This window comes from Aquarana catesbeiana, linkage group LG02 (assembly GCF_042186555.1).
Source record: "Aquarana catesbeiana isolate 2022-GZ linkage group LG02, ASM4218655v1, whole genome shotgun sequence".
NCBI classification, from domain to species: domain Eukaryota; kingdom Metazoa; phylum Chordata; class Amphibia; order Anura; family Ranidae; genus Aquarana; species Aquarana catesbeiana.
Window position 1 is genome coordinate 557,868,009 of NC_133325.1, and position 25,720 is coordinate 557,893,728.

A 25,720-nucleotide genomic window follows, 5' to 3' on the forward strand; every position below is an offset into this window, starting at 1 on the left:
CAGAGCGCTCTGGTGCAGGTTTCCATCAAGGACATCTCTGTACATTGCTGCATTCATCTTTCCCTCAATCCTGACTAGTCTCCCAGTTCCTACTGCTGAAAAACACCCCCACAGCTTGATGCTGCCACCACCACGCTTCACTGTAGGGATGTTATTGGCCAGGTATTGAGTGGTGGTGCCTGGTCTCCTCCTTCAGGCCAAAGTGTTCAATCTTTATTTCATCAGAAAAGAGAATTTTGGTTTCTCATGGTCTGAGAGTCCTTCATGTGTCTTTTGGCAAACTCCAGACAGGCTGGTATGTGCCTTTTACTGAGGAGTGGCTTCCATCTGGCCACTCTACCATACAGGCCTTATTGGTGGAGTGCTGCAGAGATGGTTGTTCTTCTAAAAGGTTCTCCTCTCTCCACAGAGAAATCAGAGTGACTATTGGGTTCTTGGTCACCTCCCTGGCTAAGGCCCTTCTTCCCTGATCGCTCAGTTTGGCTGAGTGGCCCACTCTAGGAAGAATCCTGATGGTTCCAAACGTTTCTATTCACAGATGATTGAGGCCACTGTGCTCATTGGGACCTTCAATGCTGCAGAAAGTTTTGTGTACCCTTTCCCAGATCTGTGCCACGATACAATCCTGTCTCGGAGGTCTTCAGACAATTCCTTGGACTTCATGGCTTGGTTTGTGCTCTCACATGCACTAACTGTGGGACCTTATACAGACAGGTGTGTGCCTTTCCAAATCATGTCCAATCAACTAAATTCACCACAGGTGGACTCCAATCAAGTTGTAGAAACATCTCAAGGATGATCAGTGGAAACGGAATGCATCTGAGCTCAATTTTGAGTGTCAAGGCAAAGGCTGTGAAAACTTGTGATTTATTTTTTATTTTTAATAAATTTGCAAAGATTTCAAACAAACTTCTTTCACCTTGACATTATGGGGTATTGTTTGTAGAAATTTGAGGAAAACAATGAATTTAATCCATTTTGGAATAAGGCTGTAACATAGATTTGGAAAATGTGAAGCGCTGTGAATACTTTCCGGATGCACTGTAAGTATGGTAATATGTCCTGAGTGACGTTTTCAGTGGATGTTACATTGGCTGAGTTCTAAATTGGATGATAAGTACGATAAGCACCATTTCACATTTGAGAACAGAAGTTGGTGAATGTCTAGGAATTTTGTTTCAGCTTGCAAATGTACAGATTTATCTTCCTGACGAGATTTGCGAGGAATTGTTTAAAACTGAACTCCAGGCTACACAGTTGTTATCCAAATACAAGCGGCATACCAGAAATAAAAAAAAAAGAACCAAATCGGAGACTTTTCAGGTGCCACTCCTATATTTGACAATGGCTTGCATTAAAATGCTGAACAAAAAAATTTACATATTAAAAACATGTTTAAAATGGTTGTTACAAATACATAGATCAGGTAGTGCCCCTTAGGTAACATGACATCATAGTTACATGATACTGTCTATCCAACATCCTACATTTTTAACGTACCTGGACAGTTAAATGTATAGCAATACATTTACATATTAGGCTATATTAGTCCGCTCATTGGGTGAGGAGGGCGTGTAGCTCTTGCAACACATTTCACAGGTAAACACCTGCTTCTTCAGGAACTCTGTGAAACTTTGTTCGAGTCTTTATCTAAAACATCAGAACATTCCAAAATCAGTTTCAAATGTCATTTATATACAGGTGCAAAAGGTATAATATATGTACATAGTTGATAATTGTCCTTACATATAGTTTTAGTGCAAATGTACAGCCTAATACAGCAAAAGACCTTGGGCCTGAGTCGCTAGTGGTTGAAACAAGCCGCTGCCAGGGATAGGACTCCCTATCGGTCTTAGGAAAAGGTGGGAGGATGGCAAACAAATATACAGTTGTGCTCATAAATTTACATACCCTGGCAGAATTTATGATTTCTTGGCCATTTTTCAGAGAATATGAATGATAACACAAAAACTTTTCTTTCACTCATGGTTAGTGTTTGGCTAAAGCCATTTATTATCAATCAACAGTGTTTACTCTTTTTAAAATCATTGACAACACAAACTACCCAAATGACCCTGATCAAAAGTTTACATACCCTAGTTCTTAATACCGTGTATTGCACCCTTTAACATCAATGACAGCTTGAAATCTTTTGTGGTATTTGTGGATGAGGCTCTTTATTCTCTCAGGTGGTAAAGCTGCCCATTCCGCTTGGCAAAAAGCTTCCAGTTTCTGTTAATTCTTGGGCTGTCTGTGAACTGCATGTTTGAGATCTCCCCAGAGTGGCTCAATGATATTGAGGTCAGGAATCTGAGATGGCCACTCCAGAACCTTCACTTTATTCTGCTGTAGCCAATGACAGGTCGACTTGGCCTTGTGTTTTGGATTATTGTCATGTTGAAATGTCCAAGTACGTCCTATGCACAGCTTCCTGGCTGATGAATGCAAATGTTCCTCCAGTATTTTTTGATAACATACTGCATTCATCTTGCCATCAATTTTGACCAAATTTCCTGTGCCTTTGTAGCTCACACATCCCCAAAACATCAGTGATCCACCTCCCGTGTTTCACAGTAGGAATGATGTACCTTTCATCATAGGCCTTGTTGACTCCTCTCCAAATGTAGCGTTTATGGTTGTGGCCAAAAAGCAAAATTTTGGTCTTATCACTCCAAATGACTTTGTGCCAGAAGGTTTGAGGATTGTCTCTGTGCTGTTTGGCGTATTGTAAGTGGGATTCTTTGTGGCATTTGTTTAGTAATGGCTTTCTTCTGGCGACTCGACCATGCATCCCATCTTTCTTCAAGTGCCTCCTTATTGTGCATCTTGAAACAGCCACACCACATGTTTTCAGAGAGTCCTGTATTTCACCTGAAGTTATTTGTGGGTTTTTCATTGCTTCCTGAACAATTTTCCTGGCATTTGCGGCAGAACTCTTAGTTGGTCTACCTGACCGTGGTTTGGTTTCAACAGACACCTCATTTTCCACTTCTTGATTAGAGTTTGAACACTGCTGATTGGCATTCTCAATTCCTTGGATATCTTTTTATATCCCTTTTTACTGTTTTATACAGTTCAACTACCTTTTCCCCCAGATCCATTGACCGTTCTTTTGCTTTCCCCATGACTCAGAATCCAGAAACGTAGGCAAACAGATCACAGGTGAGGATGGTTACCTTTAATAGCCATTCAAACCCCTTTGTGTCAACTTGTGTGCATGTTATCAGGCCAAAATCACTAGGGTATGTAAACTTTTGATCAGGGTCATTTGGGTAGTTTCTGTTGCCATTATGATTTAAAAAGAGTAAACACAGTTGATAATAAATGGCTTCGGCCAAACACTAACCATGAATGAAAGAACAGTTTTTGTGTTCTCGTTCATATTCTCTGAAAAAAGAAATCATAAATTCTGCAGGATATGTAAACTTATGAGCACAACTGTAAATGGGACACCCCTATGGCTTATGCTAAAGTGCATTCTGTAATCGCTATATTGAAAAATTGGTAGATTAAATATTTTTCCCCAAACCTGATATAAAGAACCCTTTCACACTGGGGTGCTTTTCAGGCGTTTTTGCGCTAAATATAGCTTCTGTAAAGCGCCTCTCAAGCCACCCCAGTGTGAAAGCCCAAGTGCTTTCACACTGGAGCGGTGCGCTTGCAGGACCAGAAAAAAAGTCCTGCAAGCAGCATCCTTAGGGCAGTGTGGGAACAGTGTATACACCGCTTCTCCACCGCCCCTGCCCATTGAAATGAATGGGCAGTGCTCCCAAAGCGCTTTAGCAATGCCGCAAAACGGGCACTATGAACCCTTTCCTTGGCCGCTAGCGGGAGTTAAAAGCGCCCCACTAGTGGCCTAAAAGTGCCACCATAACAGCGGTAAAGCGTCACTAAAACGGCGCTTTACCGATAGCGGACCCGCTGCCCCAGTGTAAAAGGGGTATACAGGTGACAACAAGCAGCAAAACCATATGACAGTTCTTACAAAAAATTGTACCATAACTATGCCAATCTTGTTTAACTTGGGGCATTTAAGTCCAAAACAGCCAATACAGTATACAGTGACAATATATAATCTAAATATTTAAACTCGCGCTGATGGTGTGCAAAATAGGGTGAAAAAAGTTGAATGAAGCTGCTATACACAAAGTGCTAAACACTTGACCACAGTGGCAATACATAAATACAGCGCTCACAAACATAGACCCATAATAGATAAATACCAAAAAGTAAAGTCCATATAGACTATAAAAGTGCTTCAAATCTGGTGTACAAAAAGTGCACAGAAAATACTGCAGAAGAATTTTCAGGCGTACCAAGACACCCCCACATGTGTCCCCACTCACCAGATCGCAACAACACCCAGCTTTTCAGTCTGGGGGTCAGTATACACTTATAACGACATCCAAAGGATGTTACAGGATGGCAGGTTCAGTGATAAGATTTGATGATGAGTGATCCTTCAATGTTATTTCTCAGCCATAAAAACCAGGTACCCAAAGGAAAAAGAGGGACCAATAGTGAAGTATGCCAAGAACAGATATTTATTGCGCATAAAAAGTGTATACTTACAGACGTAAGTTAAAAAACAGGCATGGAATAGTAAGAGAATACAGCAAACGCCGTCAGTGGCGTTCTTTTCACGAGACCAGAAATTATGTCAGTCGTGCCGGTAGTGCGTCGCGTCAATGCATTTCGCCCTCCCGCAGGGCGTCATCAAAGGACCTGATTTCCGATTGGGACTGACTGCCTTAAAACACAGAGGAGAGAATACACTCCCCCTATTCCCACCAATCACATGAATGCAGCCGCCATTTTGTTGGTTGGGAAACAACTGTCACCCATATGGATAGAGCACAATCCACATGGGAGACACTGACGCCATATCTTTGGTTGGATAAACTTCAACATAACTTGGCGTCAGTTCTGGTGACATGGTAAACAGATGAAGAACATGAAAACACTCCAACAAATTTAATGAATGAAAAATAAATGGGAACTAAGAGTAAATTTAGAAAATTGAAAATAAAATAAGAAAAATGATAGGAATAAATGGAAAATGAAAAAAAAAAATAAAAAAAAGAGAAATAGAAATGAAAATTAAAAATGAAAATAAAAATTAAAATAAATAAAAATAATAATAAAAAATAAAAATGAAAAAAATAAAATAAAAAAATGAATTGTAAAATAACAATGAAAATAAAAAAATAAAAACAAAAATAAAAAAAATGAACAAAATATAATGAAAATGAACACGCCTATTTAGACCAATAAGAATTATACAGATACATTAAAATATATAAAAAATTGGACAGAAAGCAATTAAGGTCTAATTCGATGTTTAACCCCATAGGGTTCATCGTCCTCAATCGATGAATCCACTGGGTCTCATTATGAGAGATGGCTCTCTTGAGGTTGCCTCCTCTTCAATGACTTTCAACTCTTTTAATACCACAAAAGGTAAGTCCACTAGGATACCTACCATGGAATAGCCTAAAGTGGTTAGACAAGCTGTAATGTTTGAAACCCTTTTTAATCCGGTTAACATGTTCACGTGGGCAAACCCCCAATGCTCTGGTGGTCCTACCCATGTACTGAAGTCCACAAGGGCAAGACAGAAGATACGTGACGTGGGTAGTCTCACATGTGATGAATTTGTTAATCTTGTGGGACTCGCCAGAGGAATGGGATGTGAACTCGAGTGTCTTCCTTACTCTATGTTTAGACATTCTACACATTACACACCTCCCACAGCTGAAGAAACCAACTTGATCTAAAAAGGTGACAGTCTTCTTAGGGGGGTCAACCACATTAGGAGCCAATTTCAGCCGTAAAGTGGGAGGTTTGGTGTAGATAAACAATATTTTGTCGGGTAAAGATTTGGCCAGATCACTGTCCTTCAACAGTAAGTGCCAGTGCTTACGAATAATTTTTTCTACTTGTCTGTATTGCTGGGTAAAACCTGTCATAAAAGCAATTCCAAAATCTCTCTCATTTGACTCTCTTTTCTTAAATAAATTGTCTCTATTCATATTCCTAACTGAGAGCAAGGTTTTGTTGAGCTCTTGTGAAGTATAGCGCCTGTGAGTCAAAATCCTCAGTTCTGGCGCAATTTCGCCTGACTCTCATAAATTTACTCTTGGGGATAGAGCTGAGCCATCGAGGATGATGGCAGCTCCCCAGGGGAATATAACCATTACAGTCCACTTCCTTAAAAAAGGTTTTTATGGACAATTGATGATTATCTTTAAAAATGACCAGATCGAGGAAGTTAATACTCTGATTGTCAGAAACTGCCGAGAATGAAATGCCATATCTGTTCTCACCAATTTTTGACAAAAACTGTAAGAACGACTCTTTTGATCCTGCCCAAACAATGACAATGTCATCGATATAACGCTAATAAAACTTTAGCTGAGGTAAGTTACCACTGAATATGGCATCTTTTTCCCAGTGACTCATGAATAAGTTTGCCACTGAGGGGGCATACTTAGCCCCCATGGCCACTCCTTTTTTCTGCCTAAAAAACAGTTTTTATCATGCCAGAAAAAATTATGACTCATGGCTAGATCTAAGGCATGTACCAGAAAATCCTTTTGTTTATGTTCCATATTAGTGTTATTTAAAGCCCATACCACCACCTCAATAGCATGTTTCTGTTGAATGTTAGTGTAAAGGGAATTGACATCAATACTGACCAACAGATGCTCCTCACTGACCTCAATCCCCTGCAATAGTTGTATGAGATCCCTACTATCCTTAAGATAGGCCGGACAGCTCTGTGCCAACGGCTGAAAGAAACTGTCCAGTTATTCACCAATTCTCGCAAACAATGAGTCCACCCCACTCACAATGGGTCTCCTGGGTGGTTTGGATGGATTCTTATGAATTTTGGGCAATTGATAAATTACCGGTACTCTTGGAAGCATCAGGCACTAAGTACCTGGCCTCTTTCTTTGTAACAATACCCTCGTCCTGGGCATTTTTTACCAAGCGTTTCAGCTTGGCTTTAAATTTGTTGGTGGGATTACCCCCCAATTTTTCATAGGTTTCAGCATCATAGAAAAGTCTGTTAAAGTCAGCTAAATAATCAGATTTGTTGAGAATGACCAAACCCCCCCCCCCCCTTTATCAGCACTTCTGATCACAATCTGTTTTTTACTAAAGATTTGAGCCCCCTTTCTAGGTCGGTCTTACGCCTACTATGTTTGATGGGTAAACCTTCTAGGTTCTGTTGGACCAGGGATCTAAACACCTCAGAAAAATGGTTATTGGGGTTTCTAGGGTTAAACATCGAATTATTCCTCAAATTGGTGTGACTGTAGTAGAAGACTTCCTGTCCTACCTGAGGTGAAATTTTACTAAAATGTTTCTTGATATTTATTTTCCTCATATACTTCTGATAGTCAATAAAAATATCAAATTTATTAAGTTCCTTGTCGGGAGCAAACTTGAGGCCCAACACTAACACTTTGAGCGCGCTAAAGTAAAGGTAGCGTCACTTAGGTTAAAAATACAATGCATTAAGTCCCTCTCTTTCTTTTTCCTTTTCCCTCCTCTGCAATCTCTCCGTTTACCGTGCCTGGTTCGTCTCTGTGCTGTTTGGGGGGCGCCATAGGATACCACGGTTTCCATTCCCCTCCTCCATTCGACTGAGGGTGTTGGCCTCTCCCCCTCCCTCTGGGATACTGGCCCATCCCCCTCCATGGGGGGCCGCCATACCCCTCTTTTGAAAATCCCCCCTACAGTCGGTAGGGTTGCACCGATGCCACTTTTTTGACACAGTATGAGTTCTTTTTTTTAAGAACTTGCTGATACCAATTACCGATACCTATCACCTAGGAAGATTAGATAAAGGGGTGGTTTGGGGGGAGTTGGGTGAGGCTGGGTTGAAGATGTGCTAGATGAGAAAAAAAAGAAGGGCTGATAAAGTGGGGAGGAGAGTCACAATCCTGGCTACTGCTCTCTATTCAAATAAAACAAAGCAAAATGTATGCACTGCCACGTAAATAAACATGATTGAAAACATTCAGCTGGTGAAAACACCCAGTGTATGTTCCCCACCAAAAATAAGTATAAATATATGTGCTGCGCTGAAAGTGAAAGTGTCCTTCGTGCTACTAATGAGCAAATGCAGTGAATGTGCACAGTACAAAATAATGTGTGATGATATCTGAAAAGATAGCAGCAAAATCTAAAGGTGTTCACACTACACCTATTGAAATATTAAATAAAAGTGATCTCGCGCAATCAAATCTATTCACACAAGATAAAAGTATCTCAAACATATATAAAGTGCATGACTATAAATGACATCACTATCAAGTGAATATAATAAAATTATGTCAATAGAAAAGAAGTGATAAATAAATATAAAAGGGCTCTCTATCCGTGTAAAGAGAGTAAAAGTTCAAAAAATGGGTAAGTGAAAGGCCCAATTCTGGCCGTAAAAAACTGCATAAAGTGATTCGCTGAAAAAATAAATAAGCTGGCCAAAGTTCATAAAAGTCCTCATGAAAAAACTCTTGATAACATCAGTCTCTCAGGACTCTCACCTTAATTGGTCATAAAACAAGCATCGCTAATAAGCATCTGTTTTTAGGTCTGTATACAGCATCTGAATATGGCCCAAAAGTTCTCATCCATTCACCACGGCTTTGGTGATTTCCTCTCTGTTCCCAATGCCGTACACATGCCTGTCACAATGTGTTCCACCGAGGCACGAAAGGCCCGGTGGTAAAGAGAGGGAAAAAAGAAAGCCTCCAATAGTGTAGTATGTTAGGTAAAAGGTATTAAATTTATTAAGGGCTTCTGGGTGGTCTCTTACATTAAAACAGTTAAAAACAAGCAGATACAGATGGAATGGCGTCTAGAGCGCCTTCTCGCGTGACTTCCGGTTTACGTCTGTTCTCTCTGCCACTCCCTACGCTTTACGTCATGACTCGTGACTTCATCTGGGGAACTGGATTGTACAATCCACAAGTCTCTCCTCTACCGCCCATTCCAGCAATGTCTTCTCTCTACTACTAGGTCGGGAGAAAGTAGAGAGGAGACATTGCTGGAAGGGGCAGTAGAGGAGAGACTTGTGGATTGTACAATCCGGTTCCCCAGATAATTTTTATGCGCAATAAATATCTGTTCTTAGCATACTTCACTATTGGTCCCTCTTTTTCCTTTGGGTACCTGGTTTTTATGGCTGAGAAATAACATTGAAGGATCACTCATCATCAAATTTCATCACTGAGCCTGCCATCCTGTGACATCCTTTGGATGTCGTTATAAGTCTATACTGACCCCCAGACTGAAAAGCTGGGTGTCGTTGCGATCTGGTGAGTGGGGACACATGTGGGGGTGTCTTGGTACACCTGAAAATTCTTCTGCAGTATTTTCTGTGCACTTTTTGTACACCAGATGTGAATCATTTTCTACGTTTTTTGTACACCAGATTTGAAGCACTTTTATAGTTTATATGGACTTTACTTTTTGGTTTTTATCTATTACGGATCTATGTTTGTGAGTGCTGTATTTATGTATTGCCAATACAGTATACAGTTTAAAGAAATCAACCTTATTAACACAAAACTGCTGTTGTAAAAAAATAAGCTCAACTGAAGGGCAGCTATGCAATGCATATTGTTCTAATAACATAAAGCTCACACCAAAATATTCAGCAGGGGTCCTCCTCTCACTAGGGACCCACAACCCACAGGTGGATGGGTATGCGCAAGAGGCATACAAAGAATGATCTCCCTGCCTCATCTACTGTATCTTTCCCCCATATTAAACACACTACCGACCACAGAGGCGGCGACATAACATCTGATGGGCACGTCATGTACAGGCCAGTGATGACGTCATACATAGAAGTTGCATTGCTGCTGAACCCTGCCAGCGCAGCTTACACGGATGCTCAAGGTGTCTGCACATTAAGATTTGTGCCATCTAGTGGCCAAAATCCAAACCATCTTTATAGAGAGAAGAGCATTAAAATTCCAAGATTTGGTTCTCTTTTTCTTTTTGGTATCTGATATAGGGATGTGGTGCATCTTAAGCAAGGCTAGCCACCCCTTTAAATTTAGTATAAATACAAGAGGCATGTTAATGACTTAAATCTGGGAGTCCCTTGTATATATCTCCCTGATTTGTACAGCAGTCCTTCATGAAACAACTCCTTAACATTGCCTTTTTTGCAGGAGTTTTTTGTAGTAAAGACCAGGCAGTGATTCTCTGTCTTGTGCAGTGATTCTCTCTCTCTTGTGCAGTGAATGGTCTCTTGGAGGGCCTGCTAGGTTCTACCCACAGCTCTCTTATCTGCACAGGTTGATGATGTCACTGCTGCTTTATCAGTGTAATATCTGGGTTTTCAAGAGCATTTAGTACACACAAATGGTTTTGTATAGTTAGTAGCTATTGAGGAATGTCTTAAACATTTTGTGTTGAGTTCAGCTTTAATGATTGTTATAGGCTTATATTCTTAGTGATGTTATCAATAAATAGATTGAGAGGGGCACTTGTAAGAAAAAGCTTTCTCAACTAAGGGTTCATGCACACTGGGCTGTTATAGGCATATTATATACCTAGCATAATTTCTGGTGCCCGGGGAGGCACACTTTACCTCACATATGCACCCAATGTATTTTTTTTAACCCTAAAATTTCCACATTCATGGTGTACAAATTAGGCTTGCACCAATACTAGTATCGGTGCCGATACCGAGCATTTGCACGAGTACTTGTACTCATACTCGTGCAAATGCTTCCGATGCCTAATCCGATACTTGTGTTGTCCTCTGTGTACCGGAGGAACCAGGCAACCTCACAGATGATCAGTACGGGCAGTTACAGGCACCGATCTCCCTGTATACCTTTCAGTAAAGCAGCCAATAGCTGCAGGAGGAAGAGGAGGAGAAGCGGCTATACAGGGAGATCAGTGCATATAACGCCCGCACCGATCATACCGAGCTGTCACCTGTGTCCTCCTCCTGCTCCTCGGGTCCTGCTCTCGTCCCCCTCTGTGCTCAGTCCCCCCCTCGTCCTGGATCTGTCAGGATGGAGAGCAGGGGAAGGAGCCAGTAAATCTTCATTTACCAGCTCCTACCTTTTCTGAATGAACAGAGTCAGTGATTACTGACTCTGTTCATTCATAACTGTCACTGAGCATCGTAAACTGTGTTTACAATGTTTCAGTTTATGAATGGACAGGAGCCATTGTCTTCTGTTCATTCATCTTCAGTGCAGCAGAGACTGCTGAGAATGGGATTGGAGAATTTCTGTCCCCAGTCCCTTTCCCCATCTGAAATGGGAGCTGTCAGGGGTCTGTTTAGACCCCTGATATCTCACCAAAGCCCCCCCCCAACAGGGCTGATCATAAATAAATAAAGATTAGTATAAAATATTTAAAAGGTTAAATTGTAAAAATAATAAATTAAATACCCACACACCCCCCACAAAAGGAAAGCATTGTAAAAAATATATATATATAAATTGTAAAAAATTATAAAAAAAAGTTGTAAAAAATAAAAAAAAACTACTGATACAGTCCACACCTCATCAGTGCTGCATATTAGTGCCGCTGTCACATGACATTAAAAAAAGTATCGGTGAGTACTTGAAAAAAGTATTGGTACTTGTACTCGGTTTTAAAGTGGTATCTGTGCAACCCTAGTACAAAACACAAACTTTCTCTCTTCTAGTACCAATCATAAAACATGTATAGAGCAAATAATATGTTGCAAAATGTTTTCAAAGGCTGTCTTAAAATTGATGGAAATTACATTTAAAGTTGAAATACAAGCTGGCCTATAAAATTAAATTGCCCCCCACCACCCCTTTCCCAGCATATGCAAAATATTTGCTTAGGTTATATCTCAAAAAGAGAAATACTTGCTTTAGCTGATGTTCTTACAGCAGTTCGTTCTGCAAACCTCTTCTCTCCAGTGCTAGAATGTGGTCTGGCCCTTGATGTCATAAATTACAATGTATTGTGCATGATGATGTGGATGAGAGGCAAGGCAACACAACTGGCCAAAAAAGCTGCTTTAGTGGTTCGGTCATCTCTGCCAGAACTGACAGGAGGAAGACTGTGGGACCATGGGTCTTTTTTGCTAAATGATCCCCTGGAAAAACAAGCATTGTTTTCTGCATGAGTTTGGGGGGCTAACCCAGAATTGGGCTTTAAGAATTCCATTTGAATGTAAACACTTAATACGGGGCGTGGCCAAGATGGCGTTGTGAGTGGCGGTTTTTCCAGAGAACTCCGCTCAGCCGATTCCAAAATCCGGATCCATCGCTCCAAAAACTCCCAGTTTTAATCCCAGCTGCTTGGGGGGGAACCCGGTACTCCCTAGTGAGTGAGGAGAGAGGAGGATTTCCCTTCCCGGGTCGAGATTGGCGATCCGTGAGTCCCCTGGCGCGATCGGTCCTATTGTCCGACCTAGCTGGCTGCTGTAGATGGTGGATGGGGGCAGGTGAGGAGACCCTGGACTGTTCATAGGCCGCGCTCTGGGCCTGGTCTCACCTTCCTTCCACGCGTGACTAGGCCGCAATCGTGGCCTCTCCTGAAGCTCCGGAGCCACAGGACTGAGGGTGAACCTGATCCTACTGGCCTAGACGAGGAGGCCCTGTGCTGAGTGGGGATATCTCCCTGTTTAGGGAAACAACTCCTGTATTACCTCCCCCCTCCTGTCCTCCAGATTCTGGGGATCCCTGGCTGGCTGCATACCCTGATCTATCTGTGGAGGCCTGAAGTAGATACCTTCTGCATCTTATAACTGCAGGTGAGCGAAAAATCTGTTAAGGGGACATATACACTACCATATCTACTGCTTGACTACCCCTGACCCTGCAGACAGGTTCCCATAGCCAGTTGCTGACTATTGCCCGGCTTTGGGCCCCCTGGCTCCTGAATGAGACGCAGGAACTCCAGTGCAAAGTATAGTAAAGGGGGTAAGAGGCTGACTTTCCACCACAGTTGGACTCCCCTCGCCCGCCTGCCCCTCTCCGGAGGACTTTAATGCCCGCAGCGCCCACAAAGCCTCACAGATTACCGCTATGGAACCGGATGACTCTTGACCCCCCTGGCTGGAGGATGTCATGGCGGCTATCGCCACCTGCCAATCCACGTTAGCATCCAAAATCGAAGCTGTCCAGCTGGATATGGGTCTCATCCGTCAAGATATAGATAAAATCAGATCGCGAGTTACTGAGACAGAGCAGAGATTGAGTACCACTGAAGATACCATTGCGGACCATGGGGCAGCACTCCGTACACTTCAAACCAAAGTAAAAGCCCTTGAATACCGAGCCGAGGACGCAGAGAACAGGAATCGACGTAATAATCTCCGCATTGTTGGTCTACCGGAGGGGGTAGAGGGGACTAATCCCACCTCCTTCATAGAGGCTCTGCTGCGTGACCTGCTACCTGAGGCCCGCTGGTCACCTTATTACACGGTGGAGAGGGCGCACCGCATCCCGCCTAAGCCGGGACCCCCTGGATCCCCCCCCCCACACCTTCATACTCCATCTCCTCAACTTCAGAGACAGAGACAAAGTTCTCCACGCTTCTAGAAATGTTGCGGACCTCATATTCCAAAATACAAAGCTGATGATCTTCCCGGACTATTCGATGGAGACACAGAAACTCAGGAAATCTTTTGACCAAGTTAAAGCAGCGTTGCGATCACGCAGCATTCGCTACAGTGTGCTCTTCCCTGCTCGCCTCAGAGTCCAGGATGGCGAGACAACTCGTTTCTTTACTACAGCGAGAGAGGCCTCAGCCTGGTTGGACTCCCTACCACAGATTCGTTGAGGATCTACCTGGTATGTGTTGTATGACCCTTCTTATTGCTTACCCTCCATGGCTTCGGCCCAGGTCCGAGCTACCACGCAAATTAACACATTGACAATGCAGTTTGTTGCATGGCCTGGGCCCATTTCAAGCTACTTTGAGTGCGGAATTGAGGAGGGATGCTCACTACCCCTACCAGGGAAATTTCAAGTTAATGCCCCTGCCAAAGTACTTGGTCAGGAGACCGTTGGGACACACAGTTCCTTTACACCTGTTTCTTCCCTTGAACAATGCTGGAACTCTTGCTTTAGGTATCCTCCTAAACACGGATCGACTTCACTGTGAGGTCGCAATGTGAGCTAACTTCCTCCGTCTGACTTTCCAGGCCCTCACAGCCTGCTGTATCACAAGCGGAGATCTCATATGTGGAAACCCGCTTGAACTGCTGCTTCCTCCCCCCGTGTGATGTTTCGGGGGGGTGGGCTCGCCTCTTCCATGGACCCCCTGTTGCAGCCGGCGAGCTGAACAAGTTTGGGATTGAAACCCGCCTCAGTTTTGGGGGGTTGGGTGGGGTGGGGGGTGCGGAAAGTTCCCCTAATAGGGCAAATTGCATTTACTTTAGATACTGGTATCCTTTATCGTTTTTTTTTTTGGTTTGGTTTTGTTTTTATTTGAAATTTGTACTATAATATTTGACTTCTCAGCATTGCACTATTTCCAGGTGTGTCCGTTTCGGGTCCTGGGGCCCAGCTCGGGAGCCGTGACCTGCATTACCCCTAATACTCTTATTATCCCTTGTAGACATGTCCTCCCTTAACATCATCTCCTGGAACACCAGGGGACTGAACTCCTCGGTCAAGCGTTCCCTGGTGTTCCAATTCATTAAAACCTATAACCCACACATTTGTGTCCTTCAAGAGACACACCTAACGGGGCGTAGGGTTTTGGCCCTAAAAAAAACCATGGGTGGGCCACCATTACCATTCTACGCACTCCACTTTTTCTAGGGGTGTTACTATTCTGGTATTGAAATCACTTCCTTTTCGGCTCCTGGACTTGGCCCTGGACCCTGACGGTCGGTACGTTATTATTCATGCTAAAATATACTCTTTAACATGGACTATTGTGGGCTTATATTTGCCTCCTCCGGCTTCCTTGCTGGTGCTCAACCAGATCACCGGCAAGATGGCTGAATTTGCTTCTGATAATAATGTTATATTGGGTGACTTCAATCTGGTCCCTGACCCGGACGTCGACAGGCTAACTCCTGCGGGACATCATTGCCCTGGGTTGGCTGAGTGGGCGGACACCTATGGCTTGACGGATGTCTGGAGGTGGCGTCACCCCCTGACCAGGGCATACACATGCCACTCGGCCTCCCATAGAACGTTTTCCCGCATAGACTTGGTCTTCACAGGGAGCCCGGTCCTCCCACGGGTCACGGACATACAAATACTCCCTAGGGGAATCTCCGACCACGCACCCTTGTTGTCCTTAGACCTTTCCCTGGGCACAGTAGAAAGGATATGGAGGCTCTCCAGATTTTGGATTTCAGACACAGCAGTAGACTCCCAATTTAGAACGGAACTGCTTGACTTCTGGGCCGTAAATGTGGGCTCAGCTGATTCCACAGTTGTATGGGATGCCTTCAAGGCAACGACGAGGGGACATTACCAGACCATCATTGCCAAAGTCCGTCGGGAGTGTAGGGCAGACTTGGTTTAGGCCGAGGGAGAGGCGAGTACTGCGGAGGCTCTTTTTGTTCGCACTCGGGATCCTGCGCACTACTCGCAACTACAACTTCTGACGAAGGAGGTGATTCGTCTCCGAACCTCTCTCACCCAGAAGAAAATGCTGGCTCAATCCCAACGGATTTTTGAGCAGGGAGAGAGGTCAGGCCGTTTGTTGGCCTGGCTTTCCAGGGAACAGGCGGGAGGGATGAGCATCTCACATATTAAGGACTCCTCGGGACAGTTGATCCATACACCGGAAGGGATCAATGGCTGTTTTGCGCAATTTTATGAATCTCTCTACAGATCCAGGGCAGATTACAGAAGGGAGGATTTGGTGGCATATTTAGATGACATTGATGTTCCAACCCTTACAGTAACGTATCGTGACAAGCTCGACGCACCAATCACGTCCTTGGAGATACTCCGAGCGCTTAAATTGATGCAGACAGGGAAACACTGGGGCCTGACGGCATCCCTGTGGAGTTTTATAAACAATATGCTACAGAACTAGTTGATAAACTTCAGTGCCTTTTCTCTGCATCGCCTTTTCTCTGCATCGCCATGTCTCGAAAAATCTCCCAGACACAATGAGTGAAGCGATCATAGTGGTGATCCCTAAGCCAGGGAAAGATCCCTCGTTATGTGCCTCCTATCGCCCTATATCCCTTCTGAACGTGGATGCAAAGGTACTGGCAAAGGTATTGGCTAATAGGCTTAACGTGGTCATTACTGCCCTCATCCACGGGGATCAAACAGGCTTCATGCCCGGGAAGGGAACTGACATTAATATCAGACGCCTCCTCACACATATAGACAGGGCGGATGAGGTGACCAGGGGAGCGGTGGCCTCACTCGACGCGGAGAAGGCTTTCGACTCCGTCGAGTGGGGCTACCTATGGGAGGTGCTGTCGCGATTCGGGTTTGGCCCGGGCTTTATGAAATGGCTCCGTATGTTATATCATACCCCCTCAGCTAGAATACGTACCAACGGATGCCTATCGGGGAAGTTTTGCGGCACACGGCAGGGATGCCCCCTCTCCCCGGGCCTATTTGCTTTGGCGATGGAGCCTCTGGCTGTTTCGCTGAGGGCTCACTCTGGGGTGAGGGGACTTCATGTAGGTCCAATTGAGGAAAAGATATCGCTGTACGCAGACGATGCTCTGCTCTATTTAGCGGACGCCTCGTCCTCATTGCTGACTGCCCTGGATCTAATTAACCAATTTGGTGGCTATTCGTATTAATTGGGACAAGTTGGTTCTTTTCCCGCTCCACCCCTCGACCCCTAAAGTACCACACCCGCAGCTCAAATGGGTAGAAGATTTTAAATATTTGGGGATTAAAATTAGCGCTAAGGTCCAGGACTACATGGACAATAATCTCCGACCACTCATGACGCAACTTACGGCTAGGTGTGCTGCTTGGCGTTCCCTTCCACTGACCCCTGTTGGCAGAGTCAACTTACTAAAAATGATTTACCTTCCCAAGTTTCTCTACTTCTTCCGTAACACACCCATACATATCCCTAGGACCTTCTTCTGCAGGCTGGAGGGTCTGCTGATACAATTCGTCTGGGCTGGGAGGCCACCCAGGGTGGCCAAGCAGATCCTATATCTCCCACTTTCGGGGGGGGGGTCTGGCGCTGCCGAATTTTCAAATCTACTACTGGGCAGCTGTTCTGGTCACGATTCGGTGGTGGTTCTCCCAGCCCACACAGAATCCGGCGGCTATTCTGGGCTCCTTCGCTGCCCTGAGCAATCTCCCATTTCGCGGTCTCCGGGCCAATTCATCCATGACGACTCTGATGCGAACCACTGTGAGGGTCTGGCAGGACGCTAGGAAAATATACCGGAAGCCCAATCACATTTCACCTCACATGCCCCTATGGGGTAACCCTATGCTCCCCCACTTTTACAGTATACCGGACCCCTCTCTCTGGGCAAAGAAGGGAATCCTCACATTAAAACATGTGGTTAAGGATAGTAGGCTTATGACTTTCCAAGCCCTGAGGCAATCCTTCGTTATCCCGCCCTCCTTCCAATTCAGATACTGGCAATTGAAACATGCCTTTGAAGCTCAGTTCTCAGCCCCCCTCATCCTGGAGCCAGATTCTATTGAACGACTCCTGACTTCCAGTGTGATGGAGAAGCCTCTCTCAACTCTATATCTATATCTCACAGTTGAGTATGACGCCAAATTAACTAAAATCTGGGAAAAGTGGAGGGTTGATATTCCCTCTTTGGAGGAGGAGGAATGGAAGGAGTGTCTAATTTCCTACATTCCCTCTATGATCGCTGCAAAAGACAGGTTCATACAATTTAAGTTCCTACACAGAGCATATTTTACCCCGCACAGACTGGCGCGCATTTACCACGACAGAGATCCCAACTGTCAGAGATGCAGGCAGGAGGTGGCCACGTTCTGGCACATGGTCTGGTCTTGTCCCAAAATCCGACCCTTCTGGTCGGCAGTTGCCTCCACACTGAGCGAAGTCAAACCTACCGGTGGATCCCCAAATAATGTTGCTTAGTCATCTGGAGGATGTTGAGGGTGATAGGTATAGTAAACTGTCTAACCTTTACATTGTACTACGCTAGAAATTTTGTTGAGATGGAAATTGGTAGAGCCTCCTACCCTTGCCTCGTGGAGAGGGTCGGTGAATAGAGTACTCCCCCTATATAGACTGACGTATGAAAGTAGACAATGCCCGGGGAAGTTCGATAAAGTTTGGTCCTCCTGGGTGGACGCCTCTGGAGATCCTGAACCCCCTACCCCATAACTAAGATGTGAAATACAGTAGAGGACATCCTACATTCCAGGTCTACTGTTCTTATGCCCATCCCCCTTCATCCCCCTTCTTCCCATCCCTTCCCCCTTCATCCCCCTCCTTCCCATCCCTTCCCCCTTCCCATCCCTTCACCCCTCCCCCCCCTCGCCGCCCCCATTAGGCTTGATTGAACATTGGCTACCTACTTCAAATTGTTTAAGGGTTTATAAGAATGTTATGCCGTAGGAGTACTGTTAAGTGAAATTTCTGACATGTACATATCTGGAACATTTGATAAATAGTGGCTATCATCTGAAGATAGATCTTAATATCATTGTAATCACCACAATGGTTATACTAAATTTCTTTTGTTTTGTAATGCTGATTTGTTTAATAAAAAATCTTCTGTTAAAAAAAAAAAAAAAACACTTAATACAATGGCAAAATATCACACAACTTGTTTTGGCATATTTAGGTTTAATCTTGCTACAGTAATACTGTATTAAACCATTATAAAATCATCACAACTTCTATTTTTATCTCTACCAGCCTCAATGACAAGTATTCCAGGTACTCCTCCTTCTCCTTCGTCCACTCCCCGTGTCACATTGCACTTTGATATTGGCCCAGCTGCAGCCCCCTTCTCCCCACTTGCTGAGCGTAATGGATTTCTACAAATGTGGATTCAGGATTTTTGCTCAGAGATACCAGTTTCTGCAATAACCCACCTAGGACCTTTCCTAGAAGATGAGAAGATTCCTGAGATACTTCCGATGATGATTCAGGTCAACAACAGCAAGATCACACTTCATGTGAGTATGTACAGTGTGCAAAAAAAATGTCAGTGCAACTTTTACTGTTTGCATTGCACAAATTAAACACAAAGAACTTTTGCTAAGCACTATTTACATCTTTGCAGGTAATGTACCCTTACCCTAATGTATTTCCAGGAAAACTGTAAGCCCTTCTGTGAAGTCAAAAAAATTGTATGGAGTCCCTATGCCTCTTACAGTAAAGGAATGTGTGGAAGAATTGAAGAATAATTCCAGGCATGGCTATAATAGTTACCTTGGTCCAGCTTGGACCAAGGTAACTGTATATACAATATCTGACCAATGCCCCTGGAAATCACTGAAGTAGACAACACTACTTCTCGACTTGCTTCTTGGTCTCGTGCTGAGCGACTGTAATCCTGCTTATTGAACACAGGAGGTGGGCCACTCAGCACGGGTACCATTTAAAGAATGCATTGCATGTTTTGAATGAATGCAAGGACAGGATGACGGGGCCACTTGACATTACATCTCCAGAGAGCCCTGGAAATATAACATAGGCTTATAGCTCTGGTTCTCTGGTGATGTCATGCCAAGTGGACCAGAGTCCCAGCAAGGATTAAGCAATGATTAAGCATAGGAGTGTGAAACATGTTTGCTGACCAAGCACATACCGTGTGTGTCATGTTACTGCTTTTATGAAGTTTCAATAAAGAAGTGGTTTTATACCTGGAAGTGCTGCCAATCTCTCCTTCCTCTACATGGTCCAGAGTCCCAGCCCAGACAGTCTGTGTAGTCCCAGATGCAGCATGCTGTTCATCCAGGGTACAAAGCACATGTAGCACTTTGTGACTTTTAGATTGGTGCAGTAGATCCAGAGTTAACTTGGTCGACAGCTCGACAATCCCTTTCCTCAGTGCTGTCCAACCATGCTGCCCTGTAGGAGACTAACACTTAATATATGCTTATTGACCGCATTAACGATCAACTGATTTTTCACAAAGTTGCATATCATGATATAACCGACAATGGTATTAACTTGTACAAAAATTCTCGAACGACAAAGACAAACATTCTTTCTTGTGTACAATTTCTATGTTCGTTGCCACCTTCTTCCGGGTCATTCTTTGCTTCTGATCATGCCCGTTTTTGCTATTCGATTATTTCCATACGATTACTGTACACATTGAGCGAAAATCAAATGTTGTGTTCACGTACGATAAAAATTTTCTAGCTTGCACATTTGTTTTTTTCGTCCAAACAGTTGGAATCGGCTATTGAAAGCATTATACAAACAGACAATCGACAGATCGTTCCTCATACAGGCTTTTTCTTACAATTTTCATGTAGTGTGTACCCAGCTTTGGACTCGGGCACCAGGTACTTGCTTGAGACCAGTGCTGTCATAACACAAGCATTATCCCCTCCATCTACACTTCTCCCTCTGTATCTTTACAATTATCACACAATGCAATACACAGTTGTTTCCTGTGCTGCATCATTTAGACCTCTTTCACTCCCCCAGGCTTCTGTGCCTTCAGTTAAAAAAAAAAAAAAAAACACAGTTTGGTCAACACATTTTTTATGCCCCCTCCGTGCCAACCCTACCCACATCTCTTCCCCTGTTTCAGGGTTACTGCCTTGAATGGACCAACAAGTGCACTCACAGCCAAGGGGGCGAAAGCAAGTGAAGTAAGCTCTGTCTTAGTTGACTTACTATACTTATCTTGCTACTTGCATAACTTGCTACTATTGATAAGCCGCTATAGGCAAACAATAATCATGCAGGGCGAGGTTGCCTCTATTTTGTTGCTGTCAGCAGCTTAGGGCTATATGATATGATGATATGATAAGTTTTTTCCATTCAGCCTGCAAACTCAGCAGAAAAAAACAGATCCTCCATGCACACCACACACCATGGTAAACAAATCTCCCATTGAATTTTGACAGGCAGCCCCTACAGTTGCCAAAATACCTGAGCCCACCCCACTAATTCCTGATCACTTGGTATATAGGCTGTTTACAAATGAAGGCAAGAAATTAGGCTCTCCCATATGTTGCTCTGTTACTTATTCTGCATTTTACCACTAAGGCAACTAAACCCAGACCATACCCCTCCTCTTTTGTCTTTTGTTGGTTCTATTATTCTCTCTCTCACCCTTGTCATCCTGTCCCTCTTTATTTGCATATCATATATTTTTTTTAACCGTGTCTATTTTGTCTTCACAGGATTTGTTTATTCACTTTGCGTAGCCTCCCTGGCGGTTTTCCCGAGTGTGGCTCGGGGTTAAAATTCAGTACCATTAGCGGTAACCCCGAGCCACACTCAGGATCGCATTGCAGGATCCTGGGGCGGCGTTACTTACCTTGTCCCCGGGATCCTGCGATGTCCCCCGCAGTGTCCGAGGGCTCCGTCCTCCTCCAAAGCCTCTCTGTGCCAGGCTCCGTTCCCTGCGAGTGGCGCGACGCACGGGGGTGGAGCCTGGCGGCAAATTCAAAAAAATTTCAAAAGCATAACACATACAGTACTGTAATCTTACAGATTACAGTACTGTATGAAATGATTTCACATCCCTTTTGTCCCCAGTGCTTTGTCCCATGCCCTGCATGCAATTTTACATGATATACACTGTTCTTTCTGCCTGGAAACTGGAGATTGTCCATAGCAACCAAAAAGTGTCCCTTTACGTCAAAAGTGGCTTTAGACCAGCTAGAAAACAGCGATAATAAATTAGAACACTTGCAGAATTGAGCGATAGTGAATTGTGGGGAAATTTATTTTATTACTATTTTTTTTTTTTTTTTTTAATTATTTATTTTTATTTATTATATTATAATTTATGTTTTTGTGTTTCAAACTTTATCATACCCGGGATATCTACTAGACTCTGGTTTGGACAGATTTAAGTGTGTTATTGTTAAGATTTACAGACCTACAATATAAAACGCCAAATTTCCATGCAAAATAATGGTACCGCTTTCAGCACCTAAAATCCGAAATAATCATACCGCCAGGGAGGTTAAAGAAGTCCGGGATACCACATAAAAACTGCAATAAGTACACTGACCTATGTAAACTAATAAACCTTTAGTAGTTTATTTAAAAGCCTCACTGTTCAAAAGCCTCACTCAATGAAATTTAGAATGCAATATTTGTGATCTCATCACTCCAATTTAAAAAATAGCAGCTTCTCTCGGCAGGAGGAGGAGGTGTATATCCAGGAACACGTCACATCCTCCCTTCTCACTCTACAGCTATGAGAAACTACAGTTCCCATCATGCATAGCTGTAGAGTGAGAATGAAGGGCATGAATGTGGCCAGGTATTATAGGCATGTTTTTCTTGCCATAAATGAGCCCGTGTACTCTACATTGCAGGCATGGGTTGCTGAGAAAGGGGAGGAGACTTCTGATCTGTGAGTCAGTAAATGAGGTCATGGGAGGTGGGACAGTCCAGGAGTCCCCTGGCTGTCTAATGACTGAGACTCCCAGTTCTGCCCACTTCAGCAAGCAGGGACGGAATGTTGTCCCTGCTCGCTGGAAGAAACTACAGTGTGGGCCAGACCAGTGGCTGCGGGAATACAGGGCATATAGCGGCCGTTGGTCTTACAAAATGGATGTCATGGCAAGGAAGCCTGTGATTTAAATAATGCGCCTCAGTTTTCTCAGAGAGGATGGATTGGGGGAAAAATGAACAAGACCCTTGATGAAGGTATGAAACCACCGGCACTTACACAGAAAAAAGTTTCTGTCTGGAGTTCTTTAACATCTCCCTCCATATTCTATACGTTTATATTTCTGAATACTTTGAAACTTAGTAATAGTAATAAAGATTATATAAAAAAAATACACCAAGCTCCTTCGATTTTTCAATCAAGAGATTTCGGGTCAGAGTCAGCAAACAGAGCCACCCACTGAGCAAATTTCAGATGGTTCATCAGAAACCAGACAAAATTTAAATTGTGTGTGTGACCAGCAAAATACGACAGCAGTAAATTATGTCCACACAGGAGGCAGTAGCAACTGAGCCCAAGAATATGAAAGTCCACAAATTGGGCTTCTGGCAGGGAAGGAGCTGACGGGCAGCATTAGGAGAAGCAAACAAGGGATTTTTTTTAGGGCTGAAACAACAAATCAACATAATCGATCATAAAAATAGTTGTCAACTATTTTCATAATCAATTATGCATTGCATTAAGGTAAAAAAGCTTATGTGACCAGCTCCCCCCTTAGCCCCCCCCCCCCCCCCCCCCGGTATATTTACCGGATCTCAATCTACCGCTGTACCTGAGAGTAGCAGAATTGCTCCCTCTCTCCCTCCTCACAGGACTCAGATGCAGCAGCAGGAGCCATTGGTTCCTGCTGCTGTCAATCACGGCTTGTGAGGAGGGAGCAGGGGGCAGAGCTGAGACACACTGTGTGTGTCAACAGAAGCACAGTGCAGCTAGGGATTGAGCCAAAAGCGCTGGCAGGGACCCCGGAAGAGGAGAATCGGGACTGCTCTGTGCGAAACCATTTGCCTAGGTTATCATTGGTCCGATTTGATATGTATTTTACTCATTGAACTGCAACTTAATTTATAACCTTTGTATCCTGTTTTTTTCTGGATTTTTGCTCGATTTTCTATGTCTATCATTGAACCCTTTTATTGCTGAAACCGCTTTTGCGTTTTTTGCACACATGTTTAAAAAATCATTTTAGGCCTGAAAATTACACAAAACCCACAACTATTATATATTTTCTGAAAGCAGACACCCTAGAGCAGGGGTAGGCAACCTCGGCCCTCCAGCTGTGGTGAAACTATAAATCCCATCATACCTCTGCCTCTAGGAGTCATGCCTGTTATTGTCAGGGTCTTGCAATGTCTCATGGGATTGTAGTTTCAACACAGCTGGAGGGCCCGAGGTTGCCTACCCCTGTCCTAGAGAATAAAATAGTAGTAGTTGCAAATTTTTATGTCACACGATATTACCGCAAATGTTTAGTAATGAGTAAATAGATACCGAACATGCCAAACCCTAAACTTTTGTGCACCCGTGAAATGGCATCAAACATTAGTACCTTATATTTTCTATAGGTGACGCTTCAAAAGCCCCCTATAGGTATCAGTTTAGTGTTACGGAGGAGGTCTTGTGTTAGAATTATCACTCTCACTCTGGCGTGCGCAGCGATATGTAAGATGTGTATCGCAATCGACGTTTTCACGTGTAGGCCCCCCGACGCATGCGTTTGTTCATGCGTGTGTATATGTAGGGATGGGGGGAGCCTCAAAAAATTTTTTGGGGGGGGTTTATGTGCTTAGGTGTAACTTTTTTTTTTTCCAAATTAAAAAAAAAAAATGTGTACCTCCCCATGACCTCATTTACTGACTGACAGATCAGGAGTTTCCTCCCCTTTCTCAGCAACCCATGCCTGCAATGTAGAGTACACAGGCTCATTTATGGCAAGAAATACGTGCCTATAGTACCTGGCCACATTCATGCCCTTCCTTCTCACTCTACAGTTATGCATGATGGGAACTGTAGTTTCTCATAGCTGTAGAGTGAGAAGGCAGGATGTGACGTGTCCCTGGAAATACACCTCCTCCTTCTGTCGAGAGAAGCTGCTATTTTTTAAATTGGAGTGATGAGATCACAAATATTGCATTCTAAATTTCTCCTAAACAGTGAGGCTTTTAAATAAGCTACTAAAGGTTTATTAGTTTACATAGGTCAGTGTACTTATTTTATGTGGTATCCCGGAGTTCTTCTTTAAGCAAAATGAATAAACAAATCCCCCAACAAAAGACAAAAGAGGAGGGTTATGGTCTGGGTTTAGTTGCCTTAGTGGTAAAATCCAGAATAAGTAACAGAACAACATATGAGAGGGCCTAATTTTTTTTGCCATTGTTTGTAAACAGCCTATATACCAAGTGATCAGGAATTTGGGCAACTGGAGGGGCTGCCTGTCAAAATTCAATGGGAGATTTGTTCACCATATCATATCATATATATATATATATATATATATATATATATATATATATATATATATATATATATATATATAAATATAAGACAATGAGTCCATAAAAAAGTCCATAATAAAAGCAGATAATAATAGCTGATAATGGTGGATTTGCTAGTAGAGGGAATGGTGGTAACACAGTCAGCGAAGGGCAGCTCTTCTCAGGAGTGAAGCCAACTCGGAGTAATCCAGGAAACAAGAGAGGCATGCGCGCTCCTTTCTCAAGTGTAATGACAGAGGATGGATGGGAAAGCATTTATGTGTGTGCGCCGGCTGCGAAACAACAAGCAGCTGGCCAGAAAAGGGGAGTTCTATGTATGGCATTAGTAAAGGGACATTACAAAATATAATTGGGACACATAACTCCAAAGAGGTATAAATAGATACGAAGTGTATGGCAATAACAATTGAAGATTAAAATTATTAAAACAGAAATCCACTGACCTACCCTAAAACAAAAATAAAAATACATAATATAATGAAAATAAATATAAAAATAATACAAATAAAATAAATAAATTGAAATAAAAAATAAATTATGAATTAGGAGGTGTAAAGGTGATAATAATAAAAAAAAATAATATTCTCGGGAAAATAAAAATAAAAAATGAAAAAATGAACAAATTAGGCGGAGCTACAGTAAACACCTAGGTATAGAG

The 25,720-nt window shown here is 43.3% G+C and overlaps 1 protein-coding gene across 1 annotated transcript in view; it reads left to right on the forward strand.

Moving 5' to 3' along the window:
* Positions 1-25,720, forward strand: part of BLTP3A (bridge-like lipid transfer protein family member 3A) — a 151,834-nt gene that overhangs the window by 104,256 nt on the left and 21,858 nt on the right. The window contains exon 18 of the mRNA XM_073616011.1: positions 18,832-19,094. Within this exon, the coding sequence (XP_073472112.1) occupies positions 18,832-19,094 (263 nt within the window). The remainder of the gene's footprint in view (positions 1-18,831; positions 19,095-25,720) is intronic.